Source organism: Equus caballus, chromosome 11, assembly GCF_041296265.1.
Source record: "Equus caballus isolate H_3958 breed thoroughbred chromosome 11, TB-T2T, whole genome shotgun sequence".
Lineage (NCBI taxonomy): Eukaryota > Metazoa > Chordata > Mammalia > Perissodactyla > Equidae > Equus > Equus caballus.
Genome location: NC_091694.1, coordinates 30,068,023 through 30,087,853, shown reverse-complemented (window position 1 = coordinate 30,087,853; position 19,831 = coordinate 30,068,023). Strand labels below are relative to the sequence as shown.

Sequence of the window (19,831 nt, the reverse complement as noted above, 5' to 3'; positions counted from 1 at the left end):
GGCTGCCCACTCCTTGCTGCACTTGGACAAGGCTTGCCATCAACCCTCCGTTTCCTTGTTTGTTCTACCCTGAGCACCTCTCAGGGCTGCCGAAAGGCCCAAATGAGAAACAGATGAGGGAACGTTCAGCTGTCCTCACTGTTCAGACATGTCAGGATTCTTATCATGTGCGGTGGAATGATTTTCCTCCCTGAGTGCATCCTCCTCATATGAGAAGTTCACGAGGAGACCAGCCCTTTTCTTTCCTTCCTCTCACCCACTTCTCAAGTCACAGGAGGCTGCCGAGAGAAAGGACAGAACTGATTACTAGAGAAGAAACCCGGATTGTTGCTGGACCTTGTGACTCATGCTGGAAGCCATCGACTCCCCAGAAAATTGCACAATTCCCAGTTGGCTGGGGACTGTGGGTTCATATTAAAAGGCATAGATCTCCAATTCTTTACATCCTGGGACTCATTTTCAGTAATGGCTTCAGAATTTCCAGATAGAAGTGGCTTAGGGGCTGAAATCTATTTGGGGAGCTGGGGTACAGCCAGAAGAACTTGAAGTCATATTAGCAAAGCAAGCTTCCTGGTTTTACTTAAGTCTATGCTAATCTGGGAAGGCTCTCAGAAGTTAGTGGTGATCATGGGGTACAAAAGTCAATGATGTTCCACTACCAATTTATCTTGGAGTGGAAGATTAAAGATGTGATGATGTTCTCAGGGGGCAAGGTTGATGTTCCAGCATGAGCATTAGACTGGGAGTTTGCAAACCTAGGATGGAATCCAGCCTCCACCAGCAAATGTTTGATTTCTCATCCTAAAACAAGGGTAATGGTTGAGAGATGCTCCAAGATTCCTTTCTTAATCCCTTCCCTCTCCTCTAACATGGTAGGGTAGAAACTTTACAAGTAAATCTAGCCTCAGGGACAAAAGTGCTAAACAGTTTCATCATGTTTTGTCACGTCCTTGTGTTAGTCATTTGATTTTCAAAGGCCAGAGAGAGAATCCTGATCCTGGGCCTCTCCTTCCAGGCACTTCTTGTTTATCTCCTGCAAGGTCGTCGGAGGAGGAGGGGCCTGGGCAGGGTGAGGGAAGGAACGAATACTTGTTGAGCGGCTAATATACTCCAGGCTGACAGGGGCTTTATTTATGTTATCTTGCTTAATGCAAATAAAATATTAAAATGGCATTAAATGACTCTGAGGCGCAGAAAGATTTAGTGTTACCAGCTAAAAAGGGCTTCTCCATAGCAAATGCTCAACAAATATTTGTTTATTGAATCAACAGATGTCAGAGACAGGGCTTGAATGCAGTTATTTCAACTCCAAAGCCTGTGCTATTTCCACACCACATCCCCAAGCCCAAGGGGAAGAGGAAAATAGTGCTTGATCTTTGCCACAAGCCCCTCATCTCTGGTGAGTTTTGTCCAAAAAGTTGTCATTCAGAAGGAAATCTTTTGAGACCATGCACCAAAAAACTAGCAATGACTTAGTGCTCCCACTATGTTGAAGCACTTTGCAAGGCACTTTGGTTGATTCCGACCAAAGGAAATTTTAAAAAGCAGGTGTCTTGTGACACCCATGGTTGCAAGAAATAGAAGCCAACTCAAATTAGCCCAATCAAAGGTGGGATGGTGTGGGGGGTAATTATGATGCTAGAGATCACATTGAATCCAAGGGAAGCTGAACAATTAAATATGAGGAAGGGCAGGGATTAGAGAGGTCCAAGGATTTTGTAGAATTGCAAGGACCTTTACTAATTTGCATTCCTCCTCCACTGATTCATTCAGTCCCTCCATGTTGTTTGGAGGAATGCTTTGAAAACTGTAATGTGCATAAGCATCACCTGGAGATCTTATGAAAATACTGATTCTGATTCAGTAACTCTGGAGTGGGACCCAAGAGTCTGCCTTTCTAACAAGCCCCCAGATAATGCTGATGCTGCTGATCTGTGGACCACACTTTGAGTAGCAAGAACTTAGGTCACCAATTCACAAGCTGCAATTGGAACTCCCTGGAGAATGTGTGTGTGTGTGTGTGTGTGTGCGAGGAAAATTGGCCCTGAACTAACATCCATTGCCAATCTTCCTCTTTTTGCTTGAGGAAGATTATCCCTGAGCTAACATCTGTGCCAATCTCCCTCTATTTTGCATGTGGGACACGGCCACAGCATGGCTTGATAAGCAGTGTGTAGGTCTGTGCCTGGGATCGGAATCCACAAACCCCAGGCAGCTGAATCAGAGCATGCAAACTTAACCACTACACCACTGGGCCAGGAGGGCCTGGGGAATTTTTAAACTACTGATACCTGGGTTCCACCCGCTCCAGCAGATTCTGATACAATCAGTATAAAGGTTTATGTCCTGGACATCAGGATTTTCTTTTTTAAAGCTCCCTAGGTGATTCAAATGGGCAGCAATGTTTGAGAGCCAGTCTTAGATCAGATTCTTAGCTGATTCGATGGAGTGGCTTCTCTAGGGGTAGGTGTCCGTCCTGGTTCGGGCAGCTGTGGATGGAGGTGGAGTTCACAAGTATAAACACGTCAGGCCCACTCAGGACTCTCTAAGCCAGGTGGGCAAGCAGAACAGGAGAACAGGCAGGTAGGCAAGGATCAGCATATCTGGAAGAGTAAAGGGTTTGGAGTCCAAAAGGCTTGGCTATAAACCCTGGCATTACCATTTCCTAGTTGTACGTTCTGCTCCAGAAATTCTGATTTCAGAACTCTTTGAGCCTTAGTTTCTTTAAGTGAAAGGTGAAGGCTACAATTTCTGATCCACATCCTTCTCAGAGTGTTTAGAGGGTCAGTGCAGTGCTGTCCAACCAGGGGTGTGCAGGGGAGACTCAACTGGGAGAAGTTTCTAAGGAAAACAGGCTAGTCTTCCATACCAGAGGCTGCAAGTCTCAGGGTGGTATAGGCATAGGTGTTTTTACAAGCTCCCCAGATGAGCCTGCTATGCATCCCTGGCTGGGAAACACTGATCAGCTGAGATCATGTAAATGAAACCTTAGGACTGCCCTTGACTCTTCCACCAAACCCCATGGATTCAACTCCCTAAATAGCTCTTGAATCCATCCATCCATCTCAAGCTTAGAGCCTTATTTGGAGACTAATGTAGAACATCCCTCACCCTCCAACTCTTCCTAATTCCTTGCAATCCATCTTCCACATAGCTGCCAGTGCAATCTTTCTAATACAGGAATCTGCTTATGTCATCCTCCTGATCATGAAAAAGACCAAAGGCCTTGGAGTGGTATGCAAGGACACTGATGGTCTGGCCATACCTCATTTTCCATCACTCTCCTCCTCATACCCTATGATCCAACAGTGCTGTCACCCCTAGGAGGGCTCCATTCTCTCTCATGTCTGTGCTACCTGGAATGTCCCTCCACATCTTTTCCTGACAAACTCCTGCTTTTCCTCACTCAGCTCAACCATCCCCTTCCCTGTGAGCCCCCTAGACCCTTCCTGCTTCCCCCCAGAGGTTGAGGGAGATTTGGGGCCTGTTCTAATTTATGTATTTTAAAGTATACTTCAAAAGATGAAGAATGCCCAAAGAAAGTTACAAAAAAGTTGTCATTCTATCTCTGTGAATGTATATTCATTTGGTGACAAATCAAACATCCTAATTTGAAATGTAAATTCTCACATTTTAAAAATGTAAGACTTGGCTAAATGACCTTTCTGCTCCCTAACCCCCATCCACCCCACTCAAATGTCCTGCTTTGAGGCTGCATAATCTCCAGATTTGGGGAGCCATGCATCCAGTGGTACACAAAGTATATCCAAGAGATATGGGTGCGGAGGCAAATTTTAAGAGAATTTCTAGATCCTCGACTTCTCTAGGTACTTTTTCTTAAACTGATCTGCCTAAGAAAGTGCTTGTTGCTGAGGCCTCATGCTGTTTCTCCTTTCCTTTCCTCCTCTTCCACAATCATACTCCTCCCACTTTACCAGAGATATGCGTACTTCCCACCCAACCTAAATCTTACTACAGTTCAGGGCTCTAGTTCCGGTGTAAGAAGTCTGGGGCACCAAGGGGCAATGAAGTCGGCTGTCTCTGCAGACAGAAGTTGGCTGTCTGCAAAGTCTTTCGTTGTCAAGGCACCACAACCACCCATATCCATCTCCCTAGATTTGTAGTTTCATTAAAGTTTTGCTTTCTAAGGTCCATAATAAATTTACCCAAAAATGTAATATATGTATATGGTTTTGATCAATTGTATAGTAGTAATAAAGGTGACTGTAAATCATACCTAAAGAAAATCTTTAAAAACTTTTTGAGCCTTATGTTCAGAGACAATAAAAATAACAATCTCAGTCTGTAGATACGGTTTTATGGCTGAAAAATATGATGAGGGTGAATACAAGACTTTCAAGCACAAAAATATATGACATGAGGAACAAATTCAAGGAGGGAAAATACAATGGAAACAACGATTCTGAGGAAAAAAGCAGGGCTGCACAAATTCCAACTGCATTTTTCAAATGTATGTTGGTATCAAATCTCTAGGGTTTCTATAGTTCATTGGATACATTAGAAAGAGGCATGTAGTGGTTTATTTCAAAACACCAATACTTAGAGCAGCTATTGCATCCTTTGCAACTATTTAAACTTGTGATGAAAAATTTTAAACGTCAACTTTATAATGTGCATTGCGGCTTCATGGTTTAAAAAGAATTTTAGGGAGTATGTGAGTAAGAAAATGGGAAGATCAGTGCTCTAAGAAATGTTAGGCCTCATTTCTAGGTGAGTCTCTGAATACCTAGGGTGAGGGATGGAAGTGAGAACAAGAGGCCAGGGGAGAGTTTGGACTCGGGGAGGGGATGAAGACTAGGAAAGCTGGCCTGGATGTAGAGGCTCATCCCCCGAGGGCAACTGGATAGCTCTGGACAGTGTTCAAATGCAGGGCAAGCTAAGGCAAGATGCAGGCAGTGATAATCTGAAGGCCCAACCCAGCAGGCTGCGCCAAACTAGCGTGAAAGGTCTGTCCAGGAGGTAGGTAAACCTCAAAGTCACCTATGTGAGAGCTGATGAGCCTGCATTCCAACCAGGAACCATCCTCCACTCCCCTCATGGGGAGGAGCTTGGCAAAGATGTCAAGACCTCAAATAAGGACTGGACTTCAGAAGAATGTTCTCAGATCAGAGAGGCTGGCCACTGCAACAATCAACCCCAGCATCTCAAAGATTTAATACAGGGAAGACTTTTGTCCCTCATGTAACAGTTCAGTGACTCAGGGACCTCTGTACCTTCTTTCTTAGTCTCCACCTTCCTGAGGCTGTCTGTTGCAGCCAGAAGAAGAAGAGAGAGAGGATCATGTGGCAATGTTTATTGACCAGTGGTGAAGTGACAGCCATGATCACTTCTGCTCTTATTCCAGTGGCCAGAATTCAGTTATATGGCCACATCAAATACAAGGGGAGCTGGAAAAAGTGATCTAGATGAACATCCAGAAGGAAAAGAAATGGTTTGGTAAGCTGCTGACGTATTTCTTACCCTTGTCATGGATGGTGTGGGCCTGGGCCTCGGTCTACAGGTGATTAGCAGGAACTGATAGAGATAGAGATAGAGACAGAGATAGGTAGGGATAGGGGAGACCGAGGCAGGCCTGAAGGCAGATGCTAAGAGGAAGACTCTTAGGAATCACCCATGACTTTCCATCTCTGTGTGAGCAGGGGGCTCCTCTCGTGCTGCAAGGCTGTCTTTCAGTACATTCAGGACATTCATTAAAGTAAAGATCTCCAAAATCCCCACAATATCACAGGCAACATAATTGGCTTAAAATTGGTAAAGCTTCATGAATTTTATGTATATAAAATCAATCTCAGAAACATAATTTGGCTCATGAAGCGGTCAGACTCTCTCCCCTGTTTACTCATCCATAAAACAGGGATGTTGCCAAAACCCAGCAGTGGCTATTGAATCAAGTATTTGCAGGATAAAAATGCATCCACTAAAATATACAATGTATGGCCTGACTCTAACTTAACACATCACTAGTGAAATCAAATCAAGCAAATTAATAATTACTATTATTACAAAAAGCAAATCTTTTTTGAATTCCTATTATACTCTGGGGATTGATCTAAGTGTTTTACATGCATGCTCTCACTTAATCCTACTAACAACCCTATAAAGAGAGTATTATTATGCCCATTTTACAAATAACGCTCGGGGTGATTTGGTGAATTTTCTAAAGTCGTACAGATGGTGAGTGACGGAGCTGGGATTCAAGTCCAGGTTTGTCTGCTCCAGGCTCACCCTCCTAACCACAGCCAATGCCTTTTGCCTTTGCTGTGCAACTCATTTATGAAAGAAGCCATGGAGTAGTTGGTATAGACCACAAACTCTGGAATCAGGCTTTGTGTCTGGGTTTAAATTCTGCTTCCTTCATTTTCCGTGAGCCTGTTGCTTCATCTGCAAACCAGGGATAATAATAGTACTTATTTCATGGTGTAAGAATTAAATAAGATGTGGCAGGTACAAGGCTTGGGACTCAGTAATTATCAGATTTTCCTATGGTTTCCAGGCACTGTGCCAGGCTTTGTAGGATGAAAAGAAGTCAGAGGGAGGGGCCTTTGGACCAAGTCCTCACTGACTCAAAGCCCGGGAGGCAGAGGAAGCTCACCATCTTCTTCATCAGCCTTTCGTCCATAAAAGGTCCTTTTGATTTACTACCAAGAAGCCATCTCTGGACCACAGAGGCAAGATTTCAAAAATTCTTCCCCAGTTCCTGACTAAAGATGCCCAAAGAGACTTCTAAGCCAATGACCTTCAAAGAGGGAATGGAATTCTTGGCTTTGAAGAGAAGGGCTTGATGGTTGGGTGGTTTGTTATGTCTTAAATGTGAAATGGGAGAGTTGTCCCACATGGGCAGCGTGTGATGGGTCTGTGGACTGAGGGCTTGTGAGTGACTGGGCGTCTGCACAGCTTGGCTTCATATTGGTTCCTGCCATATTAGAGTCCAACGTCCCTCAGGCATGCAGAAGCAGTCATTTCTTCTAAGAGATTTGAAGACACCAAATATAAAATGAGTTGCCCAAAGAGAATCTTAAGTTAAGGCCATTGTACCTATTCTTCCAAGAGAGGAGAAAGGTGTTTGATGATAAAAGTAGAGCTGAACCCTAACTTATAACTGCTCAATCTAAACTGGGTGGTGCCACCAAGAGGATGGATGCCCACTGACCTGTGTACAAAGCTATCATCTATTACGGATGTCAGAGTATGTAAACATTATCTATGTGAGGGCATCACCCATTCCCACACCATTACTCCCTGCTCTGTCTTCTGAACAGAACTGTTTTCTGTCCTCTTTGAAGGAAAAAACGGTCTGAAATATTGAACTGGGAAAAGTGCTCCAGGCACACATTCTACTCCCCGGGCCCTCACGGCAGTTATTTATTGAGGATGTATCATGTGCCAGAGACTAGACATTTGTTATGTCATTAGTTCTCTCCACAACCCTCAGAGGTGGAGATTACACCTTCATTTCACAGATGAAGAGATTTAGGTTCAAAATTGCTTAGTGATTGCTCAAGGTCACACACCTGCTAAGTGACAGCTCTGAATCCAGTTTCATCAAGCTCCTCACCACAGAACCTCCTTCTCACATGCCAGAGATGCTGAATTCCTTGGCCTGCGCTGTGGCCCACGCAGTGCCAATGTTTTGAGCTCCTCAGGTGACTCTAATGGCAGCCTGGGCTGGGAACCACCACACTCCATCAGCCTTCTTATAAATCAGGGGTCTTTATTCTATCTTACATCACAGATTATTTTAGGGGGAGGAAAAAGAGCCATAGATCTCCTCTACAGAAAAATGAATATATGTGTTTATACACAAAAAGTTGCATACAATTTCAGGTAATTATGAAAGTTTTGAAGCTTCTATGCAGATGCCCCAAAGCTCAGGAACTCAAAGTAAGGCCAAGTCTATAAATCCTTGGCTCCAATTACTTGGCCACCCATGGGAGTTAGCAGGGAGTCTTCAAAAAATTTCAATTTCTGGGCCCCACTCCAGATCTGCTAACTCAGTATTGCTAGGTCTGTAGTCCTGTAATATGCTCCCAGACAATTCTTAGACTTCCACCTAGAAAACAGTCTTTGGACTGGTTTTTGGGAACCGCCCTCTAAATGATGCCCATTCAATGGATCAGAATTCATCTCTGTCACTTCTAGGTAATGTTAGGTAAGCTACTTAACCTCCCAAACCTTCTATTTTCTCTTCTGTAAAATGGGGATAACAATTGTCCCTACCTCATAGGGTTGACATGGATTAAACAGTCCATGTAAGTGTTTAGCACAGTATCTGGCATATAAGCACTCAATAAGTGTTAATTTATTATGAATTCTATAGTGCTATCATGCTATTATCTATGTAATTAACCTCTGTAAATGGTCTTTTTGTGATAAAAGTGGGAATCGAATCTAATTTCTAGTAGACTGTCAACAACAATACATGAGAGAAAGAAAAAAATTCAAAGTTTATTAAACATTAAGAATAACAGACAAAGGTTTGGACTTAACAGCATAAACACCACCGATACCACGTGTACAATTAAACTGACCTCATGTGAACTTGTACCTGTTTAACAGATGCAATCTTTGTGGTGTTGCCAAAAGGATAATGGTAGATTATTATGTTTGGTAAGGCGCTCCCAAATTAAAGATTGTACGTCTTGCCTTAAATATTCTCACACACACACTCCCCTACATACCCCTGGCCCTCTCTAAAATGCACTGACTTCAGTTGCCAAATGCAATAGATCAAGATGTAGGAGAAGGCTTTGCTCATTTTTAAAATGATATTACTGATTGTAGAGAAATCCTGGAGGAGACCTTGGCCTCCCCAGCAGGGCCTGGGAGCCCTCAGCAGGAAGCTGGCAGACTGGGAGCAGAAGGGCTCTACCACATGGAGGGCAGAACACCCAGTCTCCACTCACCTGCAGCTTGCTGACCTCGGGTTAGATCCAGGCCTCTACACCCCCATACAGGCAAGCAAGCCAAGCCAGCCTGCTTTGGGACCACTCTGACTGATAAAGTTTGAGATTTCCTAAAAGGAACATCGGGAGAAAATGAGATAAATTACTGGAAAAAGCAAAGTATAATTTTGCATTTTACAGAAGGGATGTTGTTTTACCCTGGGTTATGGGTGGGGGCCCACAAAATCCTTCTTGACTCTTCAGAAAACACACCCAAGGCCTTTTAAATGTACATTTAGAATTATTTTGAGTTCCCTCACAAAACCGGTGAGTTAGAAGAAAACTGTGGGTTATCTGGGTATTCTGGCATGCCACCCAATGCCAGAATCCCAACTGCACTCTCCTTGAACAAATGGTCCTTCTGCTTCAAGGGATGGTTTCGTGGAGGCCTGTCATATGTGAAGATGAAAGGCCTATCCCAGTCTTGCCCGGTGTGGGATCTGAATGGTCAAAAGGTGGTCACTTTCTTAAGAGGAGGAAGTGATCACTTGCAGCCCTCCTGTTCCCCGCCTACCTCCTGAAGGTAGCAGGGGCAGAAGAGGCTGATAAATTTTTGCCTTTCTTTGCAAATCTAGTTCAAAGAAATGATGATGCGACCTTGTCAGGAAGTCCTAGGCAGCTCACTCCAAATTGTGTCAAAATGATGTTGGCACGTATGATTTGGATTCATTTTTAATGGCCAAGTAATTAATCTCTGAAAGATGCTTATGATGAAAAGGAGAAAAATGACAACAGGACTCTTACAGTAGCTGCAGTCTGCAGATCTCATCTGACCCTGGTAGATCCAAGTCATTCCAAATTGGGCCACGGCTTCCCGTGCCATTTAGCAGAACTGCCTTATTTACCATTTCACTGCCCTGGATAGAAGGCGGAGAGTGCAGGAGTGCATGCTCACGTGTGTGTGGTGACAATGACCTACATATAAGGCACCTACCTATACAGACTCCAAAGTTTTCAAATTTTTAAGACAAGGTAGGTTTCTGAAACCTCCCCTGGTATGCAAAAGAATAAGTTTTATTATGATCTTTTTATTTCTTCTGTGGAAAACATTTGTGATGCTCATTTGATACAAACAACCTAATTCAAAGAAAGACCAGTGCTCCAATACAGTTTTGTCAGCTACCATTTTATACTTAAATGATTCTGGATGCAATCCTTCAACACTTCTCCACTCAAAGGTATCATCTGTCTCTGTTTTAGTCACTACTGCCCTTTAATAATTCTGCTGCAATTAGCCTCTTTATCTATAAAAAAACCAACTCTGTGTCCACTTGTGTTCCTTTCTGAATATCACTTATTCAGTTCTGCTTAACACTGCAAACAGTTTTGTTTGTTTTATTACTTATTTCCCTACACAATGTATTTCATTCCAATACTCTCCCGTCTCCCACTGCAATCTACAGCTTAGGACAAATGGATACCTAGTAGGAATATCCCATTCGTCAGGTTTTCCAAGACTATGACGCTATGAGAGAAGCATTGTGATGGACTGACAAGGAGACCCCAAGGTCGTTAAAGAATTAGGTACTCTGGAGGCAGGAAACTAGAAAATCCCATCAAGGAAAGGGTGTTTTAATCTAACACAAAATGTTTCTTTGCAATAACAGCAGAATCTCTTGACATTATACAACTTAGTGAAACAAATCAACAATCATCTTTAAAGTCAAAACATCTATCAAATTATAAACCATACACATAGCACTGACATCAATCTTACACTGCATAAGACGCACGTGCCCATCGGGGAGAACAGAATGGTTTGGGGTGCTTTTGCTGATATTCCATTCCAGGAACTCATAATTGTGAACTGAACATTTTTGTGGCAGATGCTTTTCCTAAAAAACACAGTATCATCCAATAAATATTTGACTAACATCCATTTTGTGCTTTTGGGTGACATTAACTGACTTCTTTCTGAGACCTAATAGGAAACAAGAAAGCTCCTTTTATATATTTAAGAGCAGGACTCGTCACAGCAAGCCTTGATATCACCATAAAATTTTAATTTAAAGCAGAAAACATGCTGATGTGTCAGTGATAGGCGTAAAAGATTAAAGATTTCAAAAACCCCCAAGCGCTTCTTCTCTGTACAACATTGATGAATATATATCTTTGCTATATAATTTTAAAACATGGAATAGTTTTCCTTGTCTCTTTGCTATATATAATATATGTCTTCCAAAATACATTGTCAGTATTTATATCTGAAAAATACTGTACAAAAAAAAGAACTTCCTATAATTACTCTGTATAAACATTAAACAATTTCATAATCTCTCCTTTTGGTCTATAGTAAACATTTAAATTGATTGGATTAACCACAGTTTGTGACAACACCATCCCCTTCCAAGATACACCAGTGTCTTTTACATTCATTTTTCAGAAGTCCACTTTATAAGAGCACATACGTTCAAAAGCAAACAGAGAATAAGAAACGTAAGCTCTAGGATCATTAATTTATGAAGCATTCAAAAATGACACCACTAGGAAAAAGGGTCTTACAAAACATCAGCTTCTTAACTTAATTAACTGATTTTTAAAAACAGCAAGGTATAATTCACAAAAATATATATATTACAAAAAATGGGGAAAACTGAATCTTAAGTAATTGAATTGTTTTGAATATCAAGAGGGATATGGAAAAAGTTAACTAGAAAAGTAGGGGCTGGGGGTATGGGAGGGGGAGAGAACAAAACCAAACATACCAATGTCAAAAGCTCTTCCAAGATGCATTATTTTTGGCTCATCTACTGATAAATTAACCCCTCGTTCTTAGACCCGGCATTTCCCTCTGCTTCCCTGTCCTGGGGATGTTCTGGGCATGCTCAAATGCATTACCATAATTTTTGTTTTTTAAAAGACAGTGAAATTCTTAGGTAGGGAAAATATCCTACGTCCACTAGTAATACTCAGGCAGCATGCTCTAGCGTACAATAGGATTATTGCTTTAGGTACAGACAGTGCAAAAACACACTCTGTGTTCTATAATAGTACTCTTACCTGGGGTCGGTAGAATTAAAAGGAAACTTAGTAGATAGTAAGTAAATATGGGATCTAATAAATCTAAACAGCACTTTAAATTTGAAGACAATTATCACCAAAACCAAAAATATGAGGGAAGCAACCTATAATCGAAGAGAACTGCAGTGTAGTGCTAAGTAATTTTGTGCACCTTATTAGCACGGTAACTTACAGATTAAACAGAAACAAGAGCTCGTAGTCTTGAAAACTGAGATCTACTATTTTACCAGGGCCCTTCTTAGCGAATCCAAGCAGAGGGTCCTGGAAGAGGACGTCAGAGCGAACATGAAGCAACGAGGAGAGGGCAGGAGTGAAGAGAGGGGCAGGGAAACCCACGAGAGGTCTCCGTAGTCCAGTAAAAACATGGCACCTTTCTTTTTTGGAACTAAAAGATGATGAGAGGGCTATCTTAAAATGGCAAGTGCAAAGGAACGCACGCGCGCGCGCGCACGCACACACACCGCTGACCACACACATGAGCACAAGCACATCTATGCACACACATACACACCAAAATGTGAGTCAGTTGTGTTTATGCCTCTGGTAAAGTGCTGATGTCAGAAAGGTTGCTTCAGGTGTGGTGCTATCAGACAGGAAACAAACGGTCCATCTATTCAAAAGCCAGCCCACAAAAATGCCATCCTACAGGGGCCCGTGCCTGGCCTCGTACTTGGCAAGTATGTTCTTGCATTTGCCCAGCTCCTTTCGCAAGTCAGCCACCTCCTGGCGGAGGGCCGAGTTTTCCTTCTCAAGAAACGACGCCCGGATGGCAATCTGATTCTCCTTCAGCCGCCGGGCATCACGGGAGCGCTTGGCCGCCATGTTGTTCTTTCTGCGCCTTGCCCAGTATTTGTCATCCTGCTCATTAGTTACAGAAGGAAAAAGAAACAAGATATTAGATTTCAGCAGAGCTGTGTCAGCCACAGTGCTGGCAGGCCTCAGGGCTGTGCTGAGGCACCAGCCCAGGCGTCTTAACTTGTGTCTCCTTCCTTTAGTTTCTGCTTGTCTGAGAGAGTGGTCCCTGGGCCGTGGCTTCCTTCCTGAGCAAGGACCAACATGTCACAATATGCTCCTACTCTCTTTGCCCAGCAGTGTAGTGCCCAAGGAGGAGAGATCAGAGGAATGAAAGCAAGTGGGGTACCTCACACCCTAAATTACATTCCAAATTTCTTTACTCTCTTTGCTGAAAATTTATTTTACAAACCTTTTTCTTCCATGGGCACTCAGACGCTTTTTGGTATAAACTGATACAATATTGTTGGAAGGCAACTTGGCAATATCTCTCAGTTATTTAAATGCACATACCATCAATTTAGCAACTCCACTTCTAGGATTTCATCCTATAGCAATCTTCATGTGTGTGCACATAGACACGGGCACAACATTTTTATTGCAGTATTGTTTGTAATAGAAAAATGAAGAAAAAAACTAATTACCAGTAGGAGATTTAATAACTACATTATGATAGAGTTATGCAAAAGGATACTCTGCAGCTGTTAAAAATAATGATCCAGCTGAACCAAAAAGATGTGCATGATACACCACTAGTGGGTGGAAACAATGGCAATTTGCAGATAAATACGTACGGCCTCATCCCACTTTGGTTAAAAAAAATACTGATAATATTATCTATTCATAGAAAGAGGTCCAGAAGGATCTATACCAAGCTATAAAAAGTGGTGCCTTGAGAACGGGGAATGAAGGAGGGAGGAGAGAGGTAGGATATTTACTTTTTATTTTATAGCCTATTAGAATATTCTATAATGGGCATGTACATGTTTTGGTAATCAAAAACAAAAATGAAAAACACCAAACTTCAACCTGCCACTAATCCATGTATTCACGTTGGTGGTTCGCACTTAAATAATTTATGCTCATTTCCTCCCTAAGTGTTCCCTAGGCCTGACTCAGCCTGAGGAATGTTTAACTGTGCTTGCTGTGAAAGCCATCGACCCTTCCCCCCGTTGCTGCTCCCCCTGCCAAAACAAAAGAAAACCTGCCTAAGAAGTCTAAGGAATGCAAGTCTTCCTTCAGGCCTCCCCGATTCATTCATGGTGCTACCTGGCGAATTTTGCACCCCCTTTTTTCAAGAACTTGCAACAGCAAGTCCCTCCATCCTAGCAAGGCTAACACCTGCAGTTACATGCCACCCAGAAGAAGTGCGTGAGGCCAGTTTTTACCCTCCCCCAGGATTCCAAGGGGCAGTTGGCATTGGAAGAGGTCACATGGGTTGGGGCCAAGGCTGCAAGCAAGGTCCAAGGTCAGTGGTCCACCCCATACCTGCCCAGTATCCTCAGCAGACATCTGTCCTGAACAAAGAAAATGTGAGACACAAAAAGTGTGCAGGCGCCTTCTGTCTGCCCTTCACAAGCTGGTACTGTTATCTTATTTATAAAGCACTCCCAGCGTTTTACACGCTTCATAATAAAATGTAACAAAGTGAAACAAATGATCTTCATAATAGCTGGTACCAGAATTCTTAGAGAAGAGGCTGTCCTTTGAAGAATACCTGGATAAGTAAGCTAGGGGAGGTGTGCAAAGGCTGCTGCTGAGATTTGTTGTTTGCGCTTCTGAAAGGGAGGAGGGGAGCTGGAAGAAGGGGTCTCAGAGAGGCCAGGCCAGCTTGATGGAGACAAGCTGGGAGGAGCTCCGAGATGGGAGTCTTCACAGGAGTGAGCGGGCCTAAAGGCATATTAACAAGAGGGAAGCCTCCAGTTCTCAAGGAAGCTGTCTGTGTTATTTTGTCAGCCCCAGTTCCACCCCCCTGGTAGTGTCAGTAAATCTACCACACTCATCAGCGTTTCCAGGAGTGTGGTTTCCAAGATCACTTGACAGAAGGGCTGACTTAGGTGTGTCAGAACCTCCACAGAGAGGAACCGGAGGCCAGGAGGGGAAGAAGTACATGAGAACAAGCCCCTGGGAGATTGTAGAAGCTGTGTGTGTGGTGGGGGGAGGACGGGGTGGTACCACCATGGGCCATGGACTGGGTGGTTTGTGACCAGGTCTTAAGGACCAGGGAGTCACTAGCTGACCTCAGGGTAACAACAAACTTCTCTGTGTCTTAGAGCTCTTTTCTCTTCTAAGGTGCTTTCATTTCCCAGCCTTGCCTGTCCCACTTGTAGATGAGCTAGGAAAGGCGTGGAATCGAGACCATCTCAGGTGGAGGGGAGCTAAGAATAGGAATGAAGCAGAGGATGCAGAAGGCAGGAATGATGGAAGGAGGACTGTCCTGGACTAGGAAAACCAGCTTGCCTCCCTTTGTTATCACATAATGGTTGGGGAGGGGGGAGGCAGGCTATTGTTGGGGCTGATAAATTTGGCACTACATCTCCTGTCCCCTTCTCTATCTCCCAGGTGGGAATGACATCTGGCTGCCCAGTTACCCCCACCCAGCAAGGACACCCTCAGTCCAGGGTCTCATGGGTGATGCCGCTTCACCCTTTCCAGCCCCCTCCTGATGGGTCAACATCCCTTTTTCTCACCAGACTAGAAGTTCCTTGAGGGTAGGAACAACGTCAGTACTGGCTCACCTTGGAATTCTCAGCCCCTGATACAGGCCTTGGCACACACAAGCAGTGAATGAATGGATCATCAATGTGATTAAACTGATTCTCAGCTAGGAATCCCAGTATGCCACCCCTTAATTCTCCCAGGGCATGCATGCTAACCCAAATGAATGGCTCAAGGGACAGGAAGTTCAGGCAGCGGTGGGGAAGCCAGTCCATTGGCAAGGGCCATTTCACTCAGTTGGTTTGCTCATCCAATGCTGGGGGCCTCAAACACCTCTCCCACCCACCCCTATCTCAGTCCTCTCTGCCAGAAGGAGCAATATGTAACCGCTCTGCTTCTTGCTTTGCACAAGTTCATGGTGTGTGACCTGAGGCTTCAGTCACAACTGAAGAAATCTAAGGACACATGGCAGAAGAATGTTTCTGCCTGCTCCCCACCTGCTACATGAAAAGGTCAGGCCCAGCCTTGACAGCAGTATATGCATAATTCCAGCACAGACAGGCTTCACATGGCCTCTTTGTTGCCAAGGTTACCTGGGTTATTAAGTAAGCTTGCTCTTTGCTTTGAACTTGTAAACTTGGAGACCCTGTGAAGGTCTGGCTGGAAGTGCCATCTACTACTCAGCCACGTCCTTTCAAACTACCCTCTGTTCAAAAGGAAATCCATGCTGAATGGGCTCCCTGGTTTGGCTTAAGAGACAAACTAAAATACACACAGACCTGGATGGCTAAGAACACACAATGAGGAAAAGCATCAGTTGAAAGAAGATACCTAATTGCCCAGGACCTAATCTTATGGAGCCCCTTTCTTACTCCATCTGAGTCTATCAATTCCTTTACCAATTTAGATTTTCTCATCTCTTTATTATGCTCTTTCCTCTTTAGATTCTCAGGGTGACAGCTATTGTTCTGTCACCCCTTGGCCCCTGTTGTAGCCTTGTCAGGGCCAACATGCTGCAGTGACCTTTCTGGAAGCTAGAAGACTTGGGGACCAGGCAGGCCTTAATCTCACTAGCAGTGTTCACCTTACTTCACCTTTCTGCTTCTCCATTTCCTCAACTGCAAAATGATAACTTTGGTCTAACAACTGTCTGCAGGCCCTGTCAGCCCTGATATTTGCCAATTCATCACTCAAGGTAATCTCAGGTACGTGCATGACAACAGAGAGTTAAATCTGTGGGTGCTTTTTCCTTCAACACTCTTTATAGATATGAAAAGCAGAAGTAACTGGTCTAAATCAGGTCCAGGACAATGTCCCAAACTCCCATTTTTTCCAACCTAGCAGTGTCTCTCCATGTGAACCACATTTGGGTTTGAGAAATGGGGACCAGAAGTTAGAAAAGGGCTAATTATGCCTGGTTCCGATGCCTTGAATGTATACGACCATATCTCTCTTGTCCATAAGATTGGAAAAAGGCATAAACACAAAACCTTCTAAGCAATGGCTAATCAAAAATGGTTCTATTTTGGGATCAGTGGAAATGGCATAATTTTGGAAAGAGTACTCTTCCTAAGGTATCATTAAATGTGTCAGATTAATTTTGTTTTAAATTGTATCTGACTTCCTAAAGTAAATCTATTTTCCTTTATAAATAATGCATCCCTTCAGCATAGCAGAGAAAAACAAACTGAGAATTAACCTTTTGTTGAGATACTCAAGTGATCATTACTTGAGAAACAGAGTGAACATTACATATAAATAGTGTCAGGGAACCGGCCAGCTTCCTTAACCAAATTCACCCTGGCCACCCAAGGTTGGCAATGTGGAGAGATGTCCTGTCTCCGCCTGTTATTTCCTGAGGCCTACATGGAAATGGCAGCAATTAATTATCAATAAATTCTGAAAGGGAAGGTAGCCCTTGGAGGCTTTTGGGGTCCAAGTGTCCTTCCCAAATAATTTTCTTTCTCTTTCCAACCTTGAAATATTTGGGTTACATTTTATTGGGCTTTCACGGGTTTCACTGCAGATAGTACTGGGTTCGCTTCCTTCATGAGCTGTAAATCACTCCAATATTTTATTGCTTCTCCTTTTTTCTGTGCCTCATCAAGACACGAAAGGCATATTTCATAAGACACTCAGAAAGGAAGTAACTTGCCTAGAGTCATGTGCCATGAAACCGGATCAAAACTCACGAGTCCTCTGTTCACTAGCTTATGTGATCTTCCTGGGGTCGCCCTTTTAATTTGCCTCTTGATCCCACTCTCCATTTGCCCAAAGCCTGATTACCAGTTCCAATTTACCTTCAGATCATCAGGGATGAAGACTTTGCGTGCTTTCTTAATCATGGGCTGTGGCTTCAGTTCTTCCTCAGAGAACTTGCGTTTACGAGGGTCAAACATTTCCTGGCCAGGGATGCTGGAGAGGGCAAGATCTGCCGGGTCCGGCTCATAACCCACCGGGACCTGGATGGTATCAGGATCAATGGGACTCGGTGTATTGCGGTTTGCTGGCAACAGTTGACCTGGAACAACACAGGAGCTTTAATTCATGAACACTCTCGGCAGACCCAGGAGACAGCTACTTGATGATGCTCCAGGATGAGGGGCAAGAGTCATCAGCTTACTTATATATGATCCTGACATTGTTTATCTTATTCATCCTCATGATGCTCCTGAGAACACAAGCAGGTAAACCTACTTATGTCAGATCAGGTAAAACAGAGACCCACATACACATTTTCACAAACTAAATTAAAAAATACATGCATTGATTCTTAACTATAACACATTCATGGAGAAACAACTATGTGCCAGGCACCCTGCAAGGTATAATGGATAGAAATACATGATTTCTACCTTAAAAGTGTTTTCCATGCAAGTCAGAGAATCAGAACAATAACTAGCCAGTTGGGATATAGTGAAGGTGCTGGGAGAGAAGTAAACTGCACATGCTTCCAGAGTGTGGGGCAACAGCGCATAACACAAAAGAGGTTAGGGGACACTTCCTAGAGATGACACTTGGTGTAGCTGCATCTTAAGACAAATAGTAATTATCAAAAAGGGTAATCCAGGCACAAAGACAAGACAGAGGGTTACCTTTTTGAGGACCTGCAAGCTGTCTTGGGCAGCTGAAGCGCTGAATCAGAGCACAGGATGGTGGTGGGTGGGAGTGTACATGCAAGAGATGTGGTCAGGAAGGTGGCCAGTGAGGATCTTATAAAAGGTCCTGAATGTCACTGAAGGATGCTGAGCAGTCAAGTGACAAGTGGAGCAGAAGATTGGAAAGAAGACTCAGGCAGCGTGAGGAATGGACTGAAGGGGGCAAGACTGGAGAGGGAAGGTCAGCCACTAGGCTGTTGTGATAACCCATGTGGCCATGGATACTGGCAGGGGGACAGTGAGAAGGGGATACGGTCAAGAAATATTGACCAAATTAGAAAGGGCATAATGAAGACGATCTAACTCCCACTTGAGAGTTCTACCAGCCAAAACCACTGAAACACACAAACATCCACAGAACAACAGCTTTACTGCGTTTTGGAATGTGTCTTACTGGTGAAAGTGAACTTAATAACAGACCACAGCGTTTATGTGGCGAGCTCTGAGCCTTAGCTTCTAGTTTTATCTGAATTTTACAATCATTCCTTTCACACCCAGAGAATAAATGAGAGGATACAGCTCAGCTGGGTTTGGCCCATCTCCTCCTCTTCCTCACTGCCAATGGTTGGACAACGTGTGAACGATCCTTTAGGTTTCATTAAAATCTACCCCAGGTTGAAGCACGAAGCCATTGGCTCACATTCTAGCCAAACTGTGAAACCATGCTCATCTGTTTTCTGGAAAGGCCTGGTGGGGAGCTTGCAAAATGAATGTTCTGGGTGACCTTTTGGGCCCCTACTCTGCTTTGAGCTCTCTTTGTATCCTGCTTGCCAAAGAGGAAGAGATGGGCCCTGAGGCATTGGCAGAGGACCGAGATTTCTCATTAGCCAAGCTGCAGCTCAGCTCCAGCGTCTAGAGACTGCTGAGTTCTGTATTGGATGGTGTCAAGCTAGATTTGATCTTGTGCCTCTTGACATTGCCTCAGAAAATGAACCATGTCTGAGTCAAACAGGGATTTTATTTTCCCTTTAGAAACTCTCTTTGAACTTCCTAACAAAGCTACCCATGCCCTATCACCACAACCACCACTCCACCCCACCTCCCCCAACGTGAACACACACACATGGTCAGATGCACCCTTCTCCTACCCTCTGGAAGCATCTCTTAATTAATATTTCTCACATCTAATTGCTCCAAGTTAATTCAAGTTCCTCCTTAGTACTTCAGTATTTGGTTTATCATGCTATATTAAACATGTTATTCTTTATTGCTTTATAAATGTTAAGTTTCATACATACA

At 43.6% G+C, this 19,831-nt stretch overlaps 1 protein-coding gene and 1 long non-coding RNA gene across 6 annotated transcripts in view; one reads left to right on the top strand and one right to left on the bottom strand.

Annotated features, from left to right (window-relative positions):
• Window positions 1-5,246: 5,246 nt before the first annotated feature.
• Window positions 5,247-10,091, top strand: LOC111775671 (uncharacterized). The gene is made up of 2 exons (XR_002811528.2): window positions 5,247-5,457; window positions 6,515-10,091. It is a non-coding gene; the product is annotated as an uncharacterized lncRNA (long non-coding RNA).
• HLF (HLF transcription factor, PAR bZIP family member) overlaps window positions 8,442-19,831 on the bottom strand; it is a 52,661-nt gene continuing 41,271 nt past the window's right edge. For 4 of the 5 annotated variants that reach the window (XM_070226355.1, XM_023652817.2, XM_070226354.1 and 1 more), the window contains exons 3-4: window positions 17,735-17,955; window positions 8,442-12,842 (exon numbers count right to left, since the gene is read on the bottom strand). In XM_070226355.1, coding sequence (XP_070082456.1) covers window positions 12,627-12,842; window positions 17,735-17,955 — 437 coding nt within the window. In that variant the 3' untranslated portion in view covers window positions 8,442-12,626. Of the gene's footprint in view, window positions 12,846-17,734; window positions 17,956-19,831 lie in introns of all 5 variants that reach the window. The other variant, XM_023652816.2, reaches the window with a different exon arrangement.